Source organism: Prionailurus bengalensis, chromosome E4, assembly GCF_016509475.1.
Source record: "Prionailurus bengalensis isolate Pbe53 chromosome E4, Fcat_Pben_1.1_paternal_pri, whole genome shotgun sequence".
NCBI lineage: Eukaryota > Metazoa > Chordata > Mammalia > Carnivora > Felidae > Prionailurus > Prionailurus bengalensis.
Genome location: NC_057360.1, coordinates 25,304,891 through 25,324,726, shown reverse-complemented (window position 1 = coordinate 25,324,726; position 19,836 = coordinate 25,304,891). Strand labels below are relative to the sequence as shown.

The 19,836-nt window shown below is 44.5% G+C and overlaps 1 protein-coding gene across 4 annotated transcripts in view; it reads right to left on the bottom strand.

The window, feature by feature from the left end:
* RGS8 (regulator of G protein signaling 8) overlaps positions 1-19,836 on the bottom strand; it is a 43,259-nt gene that overhangs the window by 5,461 nt on the left and 17,962 nt on the right. For 3 of the 4 annotated variants that reach the window (XM_043569368.1, XM_043569370.1, XM_043569371.1), the window contains 3 exons: positions 18,548-18,649; positions 17,419-17,483; positions 847-1,013 (listed from right to left, as the gene is read on the bottom strand). In XM_043569368.1, the coding sequence (XP_043425303.1) occupies positions 847-1,013; positions 17,419-17,483; positions 18,548-18,649 (334 nt within the window). The remainder of the gene's footprint in view (positions 1-846; positions 1,014-17,418; positions 17,484-18,547; positions 18,650-19,836) is intronic. The other variant, XM_043569369.1, reaches the window with a different exon arrangement.

Sequence of the window (19,836 nt, the reverse complement as noted above, 5' to 3'; positions counted from 1 at the left end):
AAGGAAGCTTGCCCTCTTGTTTGTTCTTAACCACTAAAGAAACAAATGCCCCAAGAGGAGAGATTATGGTTAGAATGGACATCTCTGTTCTAAGCAGCATTTTAAAGGATCTACAGCATCCTGGGCACTGGCCAAAGACCTCCTACCTCCCAAGTCAAAGAATAATTGAAGACTCCTAGGTATATAGCACACCAAAACTTGTAGACAGCAAACATTTTGTTTCTATAAAATCCTCCCAAGTAAAGTTCTGTTTTATAACTCAGCACAGCCATATATAGAGATTCATTTTATTACTATAAATGCTAACTTATTATAAAATAATATAAATGACTGTAATGACCCATTAATAGGCAGTGACAGATGTTGACGAGGTGCTTTATCCCTAATACTCAGAGTAGTCTTGAAAGGTACACTTTCACTTTGGGGCAAATGGGAGTCAGAGAGACTAGATAACTCGGATAAGACCACACAGCTTCTAACTGGTAGAGCTGAGACTGGAATAAGATTCCAAAGGGGATGCTCATCCCATTAACCTGTGCTGCCTTCCACTAGGAAAACTAACATGGATTCAATGGCATCTATCCTTACAGAATCCCTATAGAAACACAGGTCTTGCAGGCACATGTTTGAAAGACAACTAAAGCACTCCTAATAGAGCCCCTCTTTAGAAGCCCTGGGCTGTGCACTTTAGAAGTGATCCTCTTTTCATTAAGAGCCATCAGAGCAGCGAGGCTCAGTTCAGAAGACAGTCCCCAACAAGACTGGCTCAAACCCCCGCCAAGAGAGAGATGTGAGCCAGGAGCCATGGATAGAGGTCTTACAAGACTCTCACCACCGCCAACACACCTCCCTCGGAGCCTGCACATCCACAAACTCCTCAAAGATCCTATGGGCCTTGGAGACCAGTTTTGCAGTTGATCTGGTCTTCTTGAACTCCTCACAGGCCAGCCAGAATTCTAGGTTCTCCTCGCTGAACTCGGTCTTCAAAAAGGCGCGGAAGGCGGCCACCCCATCTGTGGGTGTGGGGAAGGTGAAAAGGAAGAGAGATAGGAAGAGGCATAAGCTCACGGACTGTAGATGAAAGAGAGAAAGGTAGTAATAATGTGAGACTGGCCCTGATTGTCCAACCTCCACTGCTCCTCCACATCCTCTTGGAGACTCTACCTCTTAAACACACCGGTATCCCCGGAGGCAGGCTCTGCTTCCTACTCAAGGATCAGAGTGATATTAGGGAGAAATGTTTAGGAAGCCACAGTAATAATGACTGTGGGAAACCCTGGTCACTGCTCATCAGCCCTCAGTGGTCACTGTCTGTCCCCTAATGCAGAGTCAGCTGTCCCCTGAGTCTAATGAGGCCAAAGTGATATTCGTAATGCATTCTGAACCCTAATCCAAGTCAACCACCCTAAAAAAACAATCTTTTACAAGACAAACTATGGGAGGGTGTGAATGCCTCAGGGCAAATCCTTCACTACTACCAGAAGAACTTCTGAAAGTAAACACCCTACTGAAATTCAGTCGCTGAAGCCATTCTATTGCCTGCAAAAGATTCCCAGCCTCTTTTAAAACCTTTTGAGGCCCCATGTTTTAATGGTTCATCCCATGGATACTTTATTTTAAAAGATCCTGCTTACCAAATTAAGTGTTTTAATTAAGATTAACTATAATTTTCTCCCAATGACTTAATGATGAACACACCTTTTCATTTTTTAAAATCAATGTCATGCGGGGTGCCTGGGTGGCTCAGTCGGTTGAGTGTCCAACTTCAGCTCAGGTCTGATCTCACAGTCCGTGAGTTTGAGCCCTGCATCGGGCTCTGTGCTGACAGCTCAGAGCCTGGAGCCTGCTTCAGATTCTGTGTCTCCCTGTCTCTCTGCCCCTCCCCTGCTCATACTCTGTCTCTGTCTCAAAAATAAATAAAAACATTTAAAAAATAAATAAAATAAAATAAAATCAATGTCATGCATGTTGCCAAAACAGAGCAACGTGCTCTGATTCTAATCAGAATAAGATGAGCAGAATAAGATTACCACATAGATTTGGAAAACAACATTCATTGCTTGCCTATATACTCAGCTAATGTTTTTATATTAAAATATATTTTATGAATTATCTTAACCCTCAACATACTCTTCACTATTCAAATAAGAGCTACAGCTTTCTACCAACTGTCCTCAGGGGATGTACAGACATAGCCTAGAATAAAGTGACTGAATTGGTTAAAAATGACTCTGAGGGCACCTGGGTGGCTCAGTTGGTTAAGCGTCTGACTCTTGATTTCAGCTCAGGTTATGATCTTACCATTGCGAGATCAAGCCCTGAGTCAGACTTTGCACTGGGTGTGGAGCCTGCTTGGGATTCTCACTCTCTCTCCCTCTGCCCCTCTTCCACTCTCTCTCTCTCTCTCTCTAATCAAAAGAAAAAAAAAAGACTCTGGCTACAATGTTTTCTTTCTTTTCTAAAATTTGTCAAAAGGACAATACGTTAACAGTTCTTAATTCTAAGGGATGGAATCACCTGAGTATCTGAGGCCCACCAATGTGCACCAGGACAATGTGTTGCCCAGGATCATGGATTGGTGGCGCCATGCTGTTGCCATATTTAAATGTTTGTTTTTTCTTTTGTGAAACATTTTCATTTCTCCTAATTAAAGTTATTGGGTATCTTTGTCTTTAAAATGGATGTTATGGGGCATCTGGGTGGCTCCATCAGATGAGCACCTGATTTCAGCTCGGGCCATAACCTCCAGGTTCATGAGTTTGAGCCCTGCATCAGGCTCTGTGCTAACAGCTCAGAGCCTGGAGCATTCCCAGGCCTCAGATTCTGTATCTCCCTCTCTCTCTGCCCCTCTCCCACTTGTGTTCTCTCGTTCTCTCAAAAATAAATAAACATACATTAAAAAAATAGATGTTATAATTCCCTCATTAGAACAACAGTCATAAAAACCAAGTCTTTACTTGCAAGGGGCAGGAAATTGGGGTAGAAAAGGGTTTTGATGCAATTCCCAAAGCCAAGCTTTAAATCAAAAAGAAATCTAAGTTTGGAGGCCTGAATTTCACATGTTTATCAAAAGCAGAGTAGCCATGAAATTTACCATCTAAGCCAGGACATTTTTGAGAGCGAAGAGGGGCATGCCTATTAATTACACAGAGACAATGGGCATAAACCATGACCACCACAGGCAAAAACCAGGACATACGGTCACCTTAAGACAAGACATATGGTCCTCTAAGACAAGGAGTATGGAGAAAGCAGAATATGATGTAAGGTTGTTTTCCATCAGGGAGGATGTAAATAAAATTGCTCCTGTGCCAGGGAAGGAAGAGGGGGGTAACATGGGTTAGACTCCTATGAGAGGTTGGCTCAGAGCCCCACTCACCCTCATTCCTACATTGGGTTTAAAACCTTGAAGAGGGAGTAGAAATCCAAGATAAAATGAGAATCAAAGACAGCATGAAACACTAACGTGGCAATGATTAGGCAGAGAGATGGCTAGAGAATCACTCATTCAATGATTTCTTTTATAAACTACTAATGCACAAAACACTTACATCAGAAAACAGGTCATAAAATCCCTGCCCATAAAAACCCTTGTGGATGCTCTTTTTTCCATACCTTGTCTCCTCCAAGTTCTTACGAAGGTAATCCAGAAGTTTCCACAGGCTCTGAGGAACTCAGACCTGAGAGCTAGCCTGCCTGCCTGCCAGGAGATTGCCATTGCTTGCAGAAGAGGCACCTGTAGCAGGGGCTAGAGGCAGAGGCGGGGTAGAATACCATTTGGAGCTGTGGAAGCCTCCAAGGAGATTCAGTGCCCATGAGAGCCAAGGCAGAGCTGGCTCAGCAAGGTGGTCTCTAAGCAGTGGATGGACACTATCAGTGGATGCAAGGAGGACATAAAGACCACAGGCCAAAGGCCTTCTCCGGCTTTTCCACTGTGGGCAGGGCGTGGGAAGGAAAGGGCAGGGAGAGAATGCTAAAACACTGCATTTATCTAAAACAGTAAATTCAGGGGTGCCTGGGTGGCGCAGTCGGTTAACCACCTGACCTTCAACTCAGGTCATGATCTCACGGCTCATGAGTTCGAGCCCCGCGTTGGGCTCCGTGCTGACAGCTCAGAGCCTAGAGCCTGCTTTGGATTTTGTGTCTCCCTCTCTCTCTGCCTTACTCCCCCCCACCCCCCCCCCCAAAATAAATAAACATTAAAAGAAAACATTAAAAGAGTAAATTCAAAGTGACTTGGAAGAGTTACTTGGACAAGCCTGTTGTTTTTAAATCAGAAGAGACTAAATAAATACCTTGAATGGCAAAGCTGAAAGTTTGCTGTTAATGTTAGATTTCGTGTTATTTTCCATTGAACAAAAACAAGCGCTTGCGAGCAACCTGAGTCAAGTTACAGATAAAGAAAGAACATTACCTTTCTGCCTTCACCGATGGCATTGGTGAAGAGAACCCTGCTCGGGAAACCATCCATGCTAGACAAGATGCAGACATTATCTCCTTTCATCAAAGTCTCAACTGTGTTGGGCCTTTGTGCAGATTAAAAAAGAGAGAGCACCTGCAAAGTGCCCTCAGGAATATTGCTGAACTTTTCTCAATTGTATAGAGCAAGAAGCTTGGAGGAGGGGCTTGACAGAGTTCACACAGGTAATACTATGTAGCATTAAAAATATAAGGTATACTAATTCCCAATCCAACACAGCAATAATGCCACCTCCACCCATCCATTCACTCATTCGCACACACCCATTATGGGACCCAGGCATTCTGCCAGGGGCTAAAAAATAGGCACAACGAAGCCCTCAGAACTTACAGTGAGAGGCTATTTGAGCCAAGAAAACATAATTTGGTAATTACGGTATACATGAAGAGTGGTATGACAGGGAAAGCAGACGTTGCTGGGAAAGTACCCAGAAGGGGTGCCTTAGCCAGACCTAAGGAGGAAAGGCAAGATGTGCAGGAGAGAGAAGCTTCTAAGCTGAGATGTGAAGTTGAAGAGCCAGAAGCTAAGAGAAAGAAGGGAAGAGAAGGTGGAGAAGAGTCTGGCAGGAAGGGGGACCCACACAAGTGAAGGCCTAGAATTAAGAGTGTTCGAGTAATTAGAAATAGTTCAAGAAGATTAGGGTTTAATAATGATAATAATAATAAAAGCAACAATAATAATAATGTTAACAATTATTGGGGTGCCTGGGTGGCTCAGTCCTTTAAGCGTCCGACTGTTGATTTTGGCCCAGGTCATGATCTCATGGTTCGGGAGTTCAAGCCCGGAGTTGGATTCTGTACTGACAGCACAGAGTCTGTGGGGATTTTCTCTGTCTCTCTCCTTGCTCGCTCTCTCTCTCTCTCTCTGCCCCTCCCCTGCTCTCCAAATAAAAAAACATTAAAAAAAATAATGTAAATAATTATTGAGCCCACTCATAAGATACATCAAGAGGTCTGTGAAAGAGCCTGAGAGATAGAAGGATAACACAGCACTGCAAAAAGCCAGGGAAGCGAACGTTTCAAGGAGGAGGAAGCAGCCACGTGTCCAGCACTACCCAGAGGTCAAGCTAGCTATGGGCTGAGATGTGGCTGTTGGATTCGGTGGTGAGATTCAGCAACCATGGGAGGGAGCAGCTTTAGTGGTGTAACGGGGATCCTGGGCACACTGTGGTGAACGTGGTGGTGAATGAGAGGAGAGGAAGCAGAAAACAGTGAACTCAGATGTCTCTTGCAAGAAGGGGAGTAGAAAGATCAGATAGCTTTACTAGAAGGAAACAGGAGGTCAGGAAAAAATGCGGTTTTCTGTGTTTTTGTTTTTTGTTTTGTTTGTCTTGAGTATGTTTGATGTGGATCTAATCAGAAAAGACTGGTTGAATAGGAGGAGTTGAAATTAAAGGAAAGAGTTTAACTGATAAAATGTTACCCCTAGGAAGGTAGAGAAGTAAGCCTGAGAACAGAATTATGATGGAGAGAAGAGGGCTGCGTGTGGATACCAGGAAGTTTCTAGTTTGGGTGCCAGAAAATGAAGGAAGGAGTTCCTGTCTGATTTTAGCAGGAGAAGGTGGTGGGACCTAGGGATGGTAGGGTTTTATTTTGATGTATTTATTTGGGATTTGGGGCAGGGAGTTTTATCTATTTACTATATGCCATACTTTTTGCTGGAGATTTTGCAAACACTAGCTCAATTTATTTTCACAACAATGCTGATCCATAGATAGTAGCACTCTCATTTTCCAAATGAAGACATAAGGCTTACTTGCAGAAGTCGAAGCAATGTCCCAGTTACACAGCTGGCAAGAAAAGCCAAGTTTCCCTACCAGGTCCCTATGACTCCAAAGCAAGATCTTTCCAGATGTATTGCAGGCAGAAGGAAAAGAGCACGGGAAGATAAAAGATTAAAGAAACAAAAGAATGTATCTGGTGAAGGAAAATTCTGGAGAAGGAGGGGGACCCAGAAGAAGTAGAAGAACTTGTGCTCCTTAAAATCAGAAGTAGAGGGGCGCCTGGGTGGCGCAGTCGGTTAAGCATCCGACTTCAGCCGGGTCACGATCTCGCGGTCCGTGAGTTCGAGCCCCGCGTCAGGCTCTGGGCTGATGGCTCAGAGCCTGGAGCCTGTTTCCGATTCTGTGTCTCCCTCTCTCTCTGCCCCTCCCCCGTTCATGCTCTGTCTCTCTCTGTCCCAAAAATAAATAAACGTTGAAAAAAAAATTTTTTTTAATAAAATAAAATAAAATCAGAAGTAGAGTAAAAGAAAGTAGGGTGGATGAAGACAGAAAGAATTGGTCAGGGAAGGGACATATCTGAGATACGTAAGTTTGAACAGCCTTGATCTTCGTTAATTTGCGGTGAAGTCCCCGTGAAGGTGGTCTGCCTCCATATGCTAGGTTTGCAGGATACGACATGAGTAAATCAATGAAGTCATCACCTCACAGAACTCAAAAGCTAGTCTAGGGTCACAGATAGTGAGCAATAATTTAAGATAATTAATTGAATAATTATAAGTCCAGTGTGTGTGGTAGGGGTTTGGGAAGGGTTGACAACAGCTACTTTGGAAAAATGAATAGGAACATGATAAGAAACAGGCAAACACTTGTAAAGGCCTAGGTTCTAGTTCCTGGACAAGGTTACGATGCACCAAGAAGGAAGCAAGAACTTTTAGTTTGGAGTTGTGCCTCTCAGTCAAAGAAAGGACCATCAGGTCCAGGTTGGTAAAGGAAGCTTAAACCCAGAGAACATCAGGATTTAGGATCTAAACATTGGGACATAGGAAAAGGGGAGAAGGATAAACAGGAGGTTTAAAAAAAGTTGAAGTTAGAGGAGGAATCTTGAAAACAACCACCGCAGGCACTGATCGAGCACTTTGGGCCAGGCACTGCATTAAATGCTTTAGGTACCTCTGGCATACTTATAGCATAGGTCCTCATATTATTGCCATTTGTAGAGAAGTAAGTGAAGCTGAGAGAAGTTAAATAACTTGCCTGAGGTCACATGATTAATAAGTGGCATGGATATCAAATTATAAAGCAGGTGTTCTTATGTGAGTCAGGAGTCCAGTCTCCAGCTCTGGATCACGGTGGGGCCCAAACGATGCCTGCACCAGCAATGGCGGGGTGGGGGTGGGGTGGGGAATGGAGGGAGTGCTATCTGAGCCCAAGACAAGGGGGCCATGAGTAACTCCATGGATGGTGAGGTTTCCAGGAATGATGGCAATAGATGAGATGGGGAGAAATCGAAAGAGTCCCTGTGGAAGGCAGAGTTGTATCTTGGGTAGAAGAACAACCTAGAGACAAGGATGGGCACTGGATTACATTAGAACCATGGAGACGGACTCAGGAGGAATGGGGATTTGAAGTAAATGTATGGCAAACTCATACCCAGCTCATGACTTCCTGTCAGCTTCACTGAGGCAGCCTACAGAACCTTTCTGGTCCCACCTGGGATGGGAGCACCACTGTCCCAGTTGGGAGCATCCCTTCTGATCAGAGTCAGGCCCATAATTAGCTCTATGACCTTGGACAACACATTCGACTTCCCTGGGTCTCAGCATCTTCATCTGTAAAGTGAGGGGTTGGATCTTATTAACTCTCCCTGGGGAAGAGTCTGCTCTGCGATCCCTTTGCAAGTCAGGCCTGCACCAGACACAGCTCTTAGCTGATTGTTTTCTGTCCTCCTCCTCAGCAACATCATCACCACAATGCACTGAGGATTTACCCCGAACCAGTTCTGCATTGTCCAATCTACATATGTCAACTCACTCAATCTTCACACCAACCCTATTATCAAGGCAGAGGTTCTGGAGTCAGAGAGCCCGTCTGGGTCCGAATCTGTGCGACCTCAGAAAGTGTCCTCACATCTTGAAGCCCACATCATCTCATCTGTAAAATGGGAATAATGCTGGGACTTACTGCACTGGATTGTTCTGAGAACTGAATGAGGCAATCCACGTAAAAGTGCCCAACGCTCATTACAAGCAGTCAGTAAATGTTAGCTCGGATGGGAGTTTGTCTCACAAAGAGGGAAAGTGAGACTTGGAGAGTTTGGGTTCAATGTTTGGAATCACATGGCCAGTAACAGGGGACAGTGGGTTCACACACATCTGTGTGACTTCAGAGCCCCCTCTGCCTGTGTCTCCTCTCGTGATCGCCGGAGAACCTCATGTCATCTCTTCCTTCAAAGGAGGGATGGACAATAACCCCAAATCAAGCTGTCGCACTGAAAGTACATCACAGTGGGGCAAATGTGACACCTAGCTTACAGAGCTGGAGATTCTCTCACAGGAGGACACCTGCCATCACCTTATCTGTGGTGACAATGGAGGCCTAAACTCTCTTCTTCCCGCAGCACCTCCCTGAGCATCCTTCCCGAGACACAGCAGCGTCACATAGAGCAGACTGGCACATTCCCCAACGGTGGCCTGGGGACACTGTAACAAAGCATGGCTGAGTGACCTTGTAAAGATGCCGAGCGCTTTCAGGCAGCCTCAACCCAAAAATGCGGTCATCCTCATTTCCAGGGCTGGTTTCAGACACAGTGGGAGGGGAACCAAAGCAAAATATGGCTCTTAAAATTTGTCAGGGATTTCAAAAGAAGAGCTTGAGGAGAGATGGGGAGGGTCCAGACCTGAGAAGCAGTAGCGTCTAGAGAACAGATTGTGGTAAAGAAAAAGCTCACAAAGCTCTGCACAGACTGTGCCTGCCCACAGCCCTCCTCCTCTGCTCCCCCACCCCTCTCCACCCCGATCTCTCACCACCCTCCATATTCCCAGGGCTGGCTCTGGAGGCAGGGGTGAGGGTCACTGTGCAAAGAAAAACTTCACCTGGGAACAATGGATGTGAGAAGGGGTGGGGGCCCCTCCCCCTCCCAGAGCAGATGGCGGGAGTGGGCTTTGTGTACAGACCACCTGGCCCACCTTTCCCGCTTCTGGGACCCAGCAAAGGAACGGGATGGGACCAGAGCCAGAGCCATTCCTCCTCGTCAGCTACATCCTTTCTTCCTCCTTCCATCCCCTCCCACCTCATCCCGGCAAACTCTCTGTCTGGTCCTCGCCTGACTCTTCAGCATCTTTTCCCAGCGTCTCTCCCTTTTCTTCTGTCCTCTGTCCCTTGTTGCCCCTCCCCCCCTCTTCCCCCTTCCTTCTTTCCACCAGGACCCTCTCCTTCCCTTCTGCTTCTCCATAAACTGCAGTTGGTTAGAATGAAGGATGCCAGTTTATCTCTGAAAGGCTCATGAGCATTTACGGGCATCTCTCAGCATGACCTGCTTTGCATGAGCTGTGCTCTCCAGCCTGGGGCCCTGTGCATGCCAGACCCTGCTCCCTCCCAGATACCCAGGTCCTGGAGTTTCTGAGTCCCCACAGATCCCAAGTAGAAGGAAAGAGTGACTACTTTCTGATCCCTGGAGCCATTCTGCCTGGGATTGTGCCCTGGCTCTGACACACACTAGCTAGGTGTGACCTTGGGCACTATGCTTAACCTCTCTGTGCCTCAGTTCCCTCATCTGTGAAATGCAGATCCTAACAGTACCTGCTCCATGGAGCTTTGGGGGTGAAGGGAGTTAGGACACGCAGGGCCCGACACTCAGGGAGTGCTCCATGCGAGTTAGTGACCATGAAGCCTGTATTTTGGGGCTTAGGGTGCCATCATACAGAATAAACATGCCTAATGCCCCATGACAAACCTGGTAACTTAAAGGTGGTGGGTGGTGAATAGTTCAGGAAGAGGAGAGAGAAACAAAAGGATCTGTCTTTTTTTTTTTAATTTCATTTTTTTTTTATTTCACTTTGGTTTTCTCTGTATGACATTCTAAGAAGTCAAGGCTCTATGAACATTACACATCTTTTTGAAATTAGTCTCTATCTAGTGCAGGAAGGGAGAGGCTCGTGTCCAGAATTCCTGGAACACTCAGCAGAATCTTGGCATCCCCCTGGGCATGCACAGAATCTCCAAGAACATACCCGTGGCCACACGTGCTGCCTGCTGCCGGCATCTTCCTCTTAGTTCTGTGATGCAGGGTGCTTACATAAGAACTGAAACTGGGTCACTATGAATGAGCGGTACAGCTGGTGCAGCGGGGAGGGTGGCTTAGGTAATAGTTCGACGTCCAGGAGCCCTGATTCAGCTGGCATGGGGTGGGCTGGAGCCCAGCTCAGTTCCCAGGCTTCGAAAAACACAAGATCGCAAGAAATATTTTGGGGGTACCTCTCTGTTTACCAAAGTGCTGTCCCAGACACCAGAGTTCTCTTGCATCCCTGATCAATAGGAAAAAATAAACTGGTGAATGGGTTTCAATGTCAGAGGATAAGAAAGGCAAATTTATTTATAAAATCCAGGATGCATATACTAATGGTGAAGTCAAAAATCTCTTTGATGCAGAACTGAGTTCACTCCTTTGAAATCTGTGATGAGAACAGCATTAGGATCAAAGTCTTTCTTTTGTGTTATCTATAAAATAAAGGTTTTTAAACAAATAACTGGGGCTTAGCAAGGTTTAGGTAAAGAGATTATTTAGAGGACAAACTATTTCCAGTTACTGACATTTATTGGCAAGCAACTGGCATGCTAATTATACTTCAGCCTTGTGATTAACATAATTTTCTTCAATGATCTTCACTTTGTTAGTGTACGTATAGCAAAATGGTATGTTATAACAGTAGTAGGATTTGACAGGTGTTAGACTCTTCGAGCCAGAAAGGACATGAGAGATTAAGGCCTACATTGGACACAAAGAAATGGTGAGGCTCTAAGGTTGGATGGTTTCTTATTCCTAGGATGTGGTAGCAGAAGCCTAAGGACAGCCTGGGTCTTACAACTCCTATTCCAATGTTCTTTTCTATTTTATCAAGCACAAGCTAGGTCAAGTAACAACAACGACAAAAACCAAGCTAGGGCCTGTATCCACAACCAGTATAAGAAATTAGCAAGGAGTTTTCTATTGAAAGGGAAACAAAGAAAAATGCCCCTAATGGGTAAAAGCATTCACAAATGACTCCTTTAATACAAGGGAAGTGTTATAAAGCTCCAGGTACACCAGTCCATCACCTAAAAGGTTCCCAAAATTAAATGTCCAGGAATATTTATCTAATTAGTTTGATACAGGAACACTGCAGGGAGTCTCAAAGAGGGACCACATCAGATTCGCCTGCTGGGTTGTTAAAAACTACATCCCCAGGGGGGATTCTCTCACATACACTGAAGGGAAATTGGGAAGGGATGAGGAAAGGATACCAAAAGCTCATGACACGAAGGGGGTGAGGTATTATGGAATATGAATAAGCACCCCCCCTGACGATTCTAATACAGTCCCCACCCAACCCTCATGTTCAACCCCCAGCTGCCCATGGAAAGAAGCTGATGCCATTTCTAGCATACAGAAAGCATGAAATCCGTTTCCTCTATGAATTTAATGTTGTTATAACAAAAATAATTAAAAGAGTTCTCTTTTGTGGAGCCCTTCTACGTCATGTTATCATACTTAGCATTTCACAACCATAGCCACATTTAAATCTCAAACAACTATGCAAGGCAAGGCTTATCATTCCCCTTTTACAGATGAGGAAAGCGAGGTTTAGAGAAGTTGTGTAATTTGCCCAAGGTCACAGAGCCAGTAAGCGACAGAATGGATGTTGGAGGCCCATCCAATTGCTTTTCATTCAAACCTTTTCCAGCAGACTTTGAATAGTTACCTTATCTATTCCTGGCACTCCTTCTATAAAGGCTAAATGCACCCACATTCCTGGGTGCAAGTAAAGATCATAACAATGTAGAGAGGTTGGCAAAGAGGAAGAGAAACTTCTTTTCCATCCATGTCTCCTTCACATACCTCTTTCTAACCCTTAGCCTCAGTTTATCCAGAAAACACACTTGCCATCTTTGATTATTTACGGCAAACACCGTCCACCATACCCGCTGCATAGGTAGCATCATACCATCAAAGGGTTGTGCTGCCTTAGAACTTTGGAAGGCTGTAACACAGTCTTCAGTGTGTTTCTTGGAAAGCACAGGCCACCTGTGTCACCAAGATGCTCCAGATTCATCGCTTTATGTACTTATGTTTTAGAGTGTTTCTCAAGATTTAGTGGGCATAAATATTACTGGAGGGCTTGAGGAAAAACAAATTACTGAGTCCCACCCCTAGAGATTCTGCCTCCGTCGGTCTGAGACCAAACCCCAGAATTTTCACTTCTTACAAGTACCCAGCAGCTGCTGGGGCTGCTTTCTTTGGATCACACTTTGAGTAACACTATTCCAGAATTTTTTGGCTTGGAGAAGGATGTGGGGAGGGCTATGCAATGAATGGAAACCTGATACTTAAACTGTACATTCTAAAGTTAATGACCATTTGGATGAATAATTAAGGAATTTCATTAGCTCGTAATCTTAACGTTGTTGTTTGTTTTGGGTTTTCTGCTTGGTTGCTGTGTGACCAGATCAAGTCATTATATTTTTCTATATCTCAATCATTATCCCAAAGAGGCCAATTTTTAAAAACCAACAGCTTCCTTATTTATTGGTCTCCTTTTCTTAGAGGTGGATACTAACTCTGTGAATGCAAAAGAGCTTTCAATTATACTATTCCACTCGCCTGACATTCCCTGGGCCTGGTGGGGACAGGTCAGCACAGACCCTCCATGCTCTGGGCAAACAATGCAACAAAGCCAAGGACCAAATGGATGCCCAGGGTGAGGTGTTCTGTCATCCAGGTATAGGATCAGGCTAAAAAAAGTGAGTGAGAGAAAGGGGAAGAAACCCTGTCTACACTTTCCTCTTAAAACTGGAATGAATCCAACTTTTATGTGAAAACACACACACACACACACACACACACACACACACACACACACAAAGGAAGGAGGGAGGAAGGAAGGAAGAAAGGAAGGAGGAAGATTCAGAGTTTGAACTGAATCAGAGTTCAGGACTGAAGGTCCCACTAAAAGTTGGACACGAACATCAGGAGGAAATCAAAGCACACAATTTTGTACCTACTCTCCCGTAACCCATCAGAAAAGAATTCTCCCACAAACTGGGAGTCTTTGCTGTCCTGGGTATGAGGTGCAGAGGCAGGAAGTCTTCTCGATGTGTACATGTACATGCACACACACATGCATACACACAAACCCTCCAGGGCAGTGTAAGGAGCACAGCTCACAGACACCAAGTCTAACTGTCTCTGGATGAGCAGGAAAAAGACGCCAAATTAACCCACATTAGAAATCTTTCTTTGGCTGATCAAGTCACCAGCAATTTCATTTTTCATTTGTTAGTTGGGGGAAAAAAAAGAAGCCCTCAGCAAGTGGCTGTCCCCCAGACCTCCATGGTATCTCTTCAGCTTGGTCCTGCACTTGTAAGTAAATGTGATTGGAAATCAAACTGGTTCAAATATTTGCTTTCCAGATTTTTCTCTTTCTAAAGTTTAAAAAATGAAGTTTCTTTCTTCTTTTCCTGAGGTTTGAGCCTGAGAAGAGCTCCCTACATGGTGGGACCCTGTCGAGGAGGGAAGCTTTCGTAACCCAGGTGCTTCAGCCCCTCATTTGGTTGCCTGAACAATTTCAGCTTTGAAGCAGCTTTACGTAACCCTGCAGGCAGCGCTGACTCAAACCACCTGCCGTAGGTGTTTGGTTATGGCTTAGTCTCCAGGATTGCTACAGACAGCATCCTAGAACAAGATGGTAGTCCTGGATCCAGTCTCTGAAACACCGTATTCCAGATCCTTCATTGTAGAGATGAAGAACCAGATTTTCCAAGAGATTGAGGGACTCCATCAAGGCTGCCCAGCTATTTAGAAGCAGAACCGGGTTAAAATCATTCGGACACAGGTCTGACTACCAGCTAATGTTCTTAACTTAATTGTGCAGAAGCATATTCTCCAATTAAGTGCAAACAATGCTCTAAACTAAAAACAGACCCGCTGCTGCCAGGTCAGTAAGGACTTCTAATACTGACAAAATGGAATTTAAGAGGAACACCCAATATCAGGATTCTATCTGAAATCTTGAAACTCCCTAGCCTGTAGTCAGCACACTATTATTTCTTATGTCCATGTCTCAGAAGGCTGCATTCTCCACCAGGGAGGTCCTGTCCTGTCCACCCCCAACCAACTGCTTAGCACAGACTTCAAACATAATGAACACTTAGTACACCTTTATTGAAATAAATGAGTGCCCAAAACACTCAAGCAGAGTAGGGAAGGTAAAGATGCTCTATAAACTGAGAATGGGGGAAAAAAAGAATTATCTGAAATAGAAAACTCAGGGAGGACAGTTGCCTACATACAGAGGATTACCAGGGGGGTGGGTTCTAGACTAAAGCACATTGTTTCCGGAGCTCATTCGTGATTCTCCTTTCTTTACTTTTTAGGACATTTTGCTATCTTAATTGAAAGCCCTGCACACCTCTGATCAACCACTGTCCCTCCTGAGGGACCAGCACACATGCAATCCCTTTGGAAAAGCTTAATCAGCCCTAATTGAGTCACAGCATTAACCCAAATTAATTAGACTTTAAGAAAGTTGTCAACACCCTTCAAGGTAACCTGGGCTCCAACTCCTCCCTAGCCTTCACAGGGAGAAGGCTATGGAAATTCTGCCAGTGACCTGTGAATACAGGCCTCTTTCTTCTCAAAGATGTTCGCTCATTGGCTTTTTATTTCTATGCTAAACAGAAATCAAAACAGAACATCAGACTCCAGGAAGGATCACAGAACCTCCAAGTCCAAAACAACCTATTTCTGTTGTGCCTTGACAAAGAAGCAATGTGGTGGCCCCTTAGTGGAATCCCCATCTCAGAAAGGAGTAACTGCCTTCCTGGAAACCAAATACATCCAGGATGGAAGGAGAACCAAGTGTCTGCAGCTCTAAAAGTCACTGAATAAAACAAATAAAAGTAAACCTTTTAATCTCCAGGTCTTGTCACTGCAGCAGTTCAAATATACCCTAAGATTCCATCCACTAATTTAATGACCATAAGCTTTGTCTCTAATGGCTCAGCATTAATAACTGGCAGCCAAATTTGCAACCTTATTCTTAAGGCACATTTATTTTGCATTTGATAAATAAGCATCATTAAAAAAAATACCACCATATTCTTACACAACACCTTTAAGTAGAAAACCCCAATAAAGGTGTCTTCTTGTGAAGATTCTCATACCCAGGTGATAGGTAGCACACAGGTGTTTCTATCACCATTTCAGAATGAGGAAACAGCCTCAGGGACTTGAACTAAGTGAGTCAGTTATGAGGCTGAAATAGAAACCAAACTTCAAGATGACCTTGAAGTAAATCCAGCCAGGAAAGAAGGTGTAAATTAATAGTGACACTTGTCTAGCCTAATGTGACTCCAGAAAACAAGTCAAAAAAATAGCCTCATAAAAACAAGCCTTCCTGCCAAATCCAAAGTATTATTGAACATATGCCATTACCTTGGCAAATTTACCACAGAAGCTGGCTGTTTGGGGTACAGCCACATGTCACACACACTCTACCTATGCTGGCTTGTTTTCCTTCCTGAGTGTAGTCCACAGAACATTCAAGTGACTATGTGTCTCACGAAACTACTTGCTACAATATATGCTTAGTCTTAGATCTCACATTTCATTTTAAAATCTGTTCAAGAGTATTTGTTAACTAGTTTACTAGGATCAGGGGCATAGTTAGAGGGAACAGCCCATCCAGCAGAGAGAAAAACCAGTTCTAAAGACATCTGAGGATTGGGGGACTCCATCAAGGCCACTCAATTACCTAGTAGCTGAGCTGGGTCAAAATCAAGAACATAGGTCTGAATATCAGCCAATGCCCTTAACCTCCTCTTACAAAAATCAAGTTCCCCAATTAAGTGGAAACAAGACTCTAAGCTAAAAGCTACCCTTCTGTACCCAGATCAATCAGGATTTCTACTATTGGCAGGAAGGGTATAAAAGGAACTCTGAAGGTCTGGGTAAAACCTTTCCTCTGCAAAAGACCCTCTTCTCTTCCTCACCCCTGCTCGCCCATTCCTATGTATTTCTTGCCACTAGGATTTCTTTTTTTGTTTTTTAAGTTTTATTTATTTATTTTGAGAGAGAGCGAGAGAGAGAACATGAGCAGGGGGAGGGAGGGGCAAAGAGAGAGAGGGAGAGAAAGAATCCTAAGCAGGGGCTCGAACCCATGAACTGAACCCTGAGATCATGATGTGAGCCAAGATCAAGAGTCGGGGCTTAACTGACTAAATTGCCCAGACACCCCACCAGTAGAATTTCAAAGCCTGATAATTTTGGACTTGCTTATGATGAGAAAAAAGCAAGAGCTGGAAAGTTTGGCCGGCATCAAAGCACCCTTCCCACCCCAAAATATGCATGATTACGTCTGTATCTGTTGGGGGACAAAAGGCATGAGAAATGAGGAAAAGGGAAAACAGAAAAGAAGGGGCAGCAGAAATATGTTCTAGTAAAAACCACACCCATCCAGAAACTGAGGAGTGTGATACAGCCGGAGTAGTAAAGCCCCAAAATAAAAAGCAACAAGAAAACACAAAACTATGCCAACTCAAGAGACTAACAAAACGCACAGAATATACATTTGATGGATGAGTAACCCAAGGCTCTCCAGGGACTTGGAGGGAGGTCATTTAATTTTATAAACAAGATCTGGGTGAAACTAGATGGTCATTCCCACTGAGCCCATCACTCCAACTCCCTAAACTGACTTCTTTCTTGCCAGAACTTCTGAAAATATGAAGGCTTCTTGGGACCATACTTTCAACCCAGAATGCAGGAAAGAAGGCCCTCTTCCCACTACACCTAAACTGTGTTTTGTTATCCATCCACTTCCCTAAGCAGGAGGCTCTGTGAGGGCAGGGACCTAAGCTGTGTGGGGCACCCAGTACAGTACCTGGATCATGGTGGGAATTTGGTGCATCTTTTGCTAAACGGGTGATTTGCTGTGACACAATGAGACCTGACTCTACTTACACTTATGGGAGAGAAGCACGTCAAAGGAATCTGCCCACCTCGTGGCTTCTTCTGTGGATAGTCTCCTAGGAAAGAAGAAACATCTCTCTTGAATATTTCTGAAATGACCCCCCACCCCTGCCCCGCCATCAGCAACCATTGAGATTTGCTCAGGCAAACAAATCAGAACAATGAGAGGAAGGGGTACAGACGAAGAACCACACCTGGATTCCTACAGTTCTGTCACTGTCAATGGGTACATTCTTAAGTAACTGATGGCAAACCTCAGTACTGGAATTCAGTGTGTTGAGTACATTAGATTTCAGTCTGAAAAACCAAGCTAAGTAAGCACATGATATAAAGATGCCAAGACAACCATGGAAAGAAACCAGCCTTAGAGTCAGAAAAGGTAGGCTGAGCTCCTGACTCCATATTTTACGGTGACATAAATCTCTTCACCTGTGCAATGGGTATCATGATGCACATCCCAGAACCTCGCAAGGGTTAAAGGAGGTAACATCTAGGACATCATTTAACACAGTACTTGCACAGTACAGGCACTGAATCCAGATTATCTGAACCTAAACACATTTTTAGAGTATTTTTGAGTGCTTGTTTCCAAACTAAGAGCTCAGATGGCCAACTAAGTAGAACCAGGGAGTATCCTTCATCACAGATTCGTAAGAGTGGTGGATAATATGGTTCTCTTAAAAGTAAAAAGAGCTGGTGGCACCTGGGTGGCTCAGTCAGTTAAGCGTCCGACTTCAGCTGAGGTTATAATCTTGTTTGTGGGTTCGAGCCCCACTGTGCTGACAGCTCGGAGCCTGGAGCCCGCTTCGGATTCTGTGTCTCCCTCCCTCTCTGCCCCTCCCCGACTCACACTCTGTCTTTCTCTCAAAAATAAAGAAACGTTAAAAAAAAAAAGTAAAAACAGGGTTCCTATTCTGAATTAAATCATGCATTTTGAAAAGGAAAGTACACGTCCATGCACTCGCGTTTAGGGATATAAAAGAAGCTGCCAAGTGGCAGGGATTTACTGTCACCCGGCTCATCTGGTCAACAACTCAATAGAGAAGAACAGGTCCTACAGCCCTGAGGTGGGCACCCCATGGTGAGCCCCCTGGGAATGCCAGGTGGCCGCACTACTCACTTTAGAGCACGGTTGGGTTTGTCGGGAAGAATAGCTGTGAAATCACTACACGAGTCTGACTTGTGAGACAGGCATCCCAGGCGGGTCCTCATCCCTTTGTTCCTGCAACAACACAGGGCAGAAGGACGGGGAACTGTTGTGATCGTACCTGTCAGCTCTAGAAAGGCCCCCCGGAACTGCTGCTGCAGGAGCCTCAGCTGCCTCCCCTGACCCCCCATCCTGCCCCAGGCGGTCCCTAAAGATTTCATGAACAAGAGGAGAGATACCTAGAAGATCAAGGGATATACTCACTCCCCAACTCGACTACTGGAATGGTAATAGGTACCCTACCCCCTAGAGGCTTAAGGCTTTTTCAAAGCTAACATTCAACTTGATAGTAAGTCAATGAAGGTCATTAGCTTGGAAGAATTTCTAAATTGGGATTCTCTGTAGGGAAAGGAAATACAGCGAAGACAAAATAACAATCCACATTTTGCTCTCCCACTAGGAGGGCAAAGGAGCAACAGCAGCAGTTTCTGATTGCAAAGCCTTGGAAGTGGTACCCACACGGAGGGTAGAGAGTTGTTCGCATAAGACAGGGGTGCAGACCACAGAATCTCAGCACACAAATGAAGCTTTAAGGCAAATGAATTCTGACTCAGGTTCTCCCCACTCATCCCAAAACCGGGGGGGGGATATATATACATATACATAAATGGCTACGGACCAGCAAGGACCAACACCCATAGGTGACTACAATGAATGGTCAAGAACCAGGACCCCTTTCTCAGTTCTTTCATGGACTTCACTCATCTCTCATATTCCTACTTATATTCTGGCTTATCTCAATCAGCATGTTTACAATTTTAACACATATATGTAAAATTCTTGTACTTTTTATTTTCCTAAGACGTTTAAAGGTTCTCTGTTATGGAGAATCCAATGGGAAATTACGCGAATGTCTCTTTCTGACTTACAACATTAGTGCCTTTTAACCTTTAACCAGAGATCAGCAAACTACGGCCCCACAAGATGCCTATTTGTGTAAATAAAGTTTACTGGAACACGACAGCACCCATTCATTTCCATATTGTCTAAAGCTGCTTTCAAGCAGGAGGGCAGAGTTGGATGGTTACAATACAGACTGTATAAAACTCAAAATATTTACTCTCTGTCCCTTGACAGAGTAAGTTTACTGACCCTGGACCTTTAACCGTGGCAGCTCCTCGCATGCAGAGCAAAGGTAAGTGGGAAGGGTTTGGGGTAATCAAATCAGGACTTTGGAGTGACCTAAAAGGGCACCGCCACAT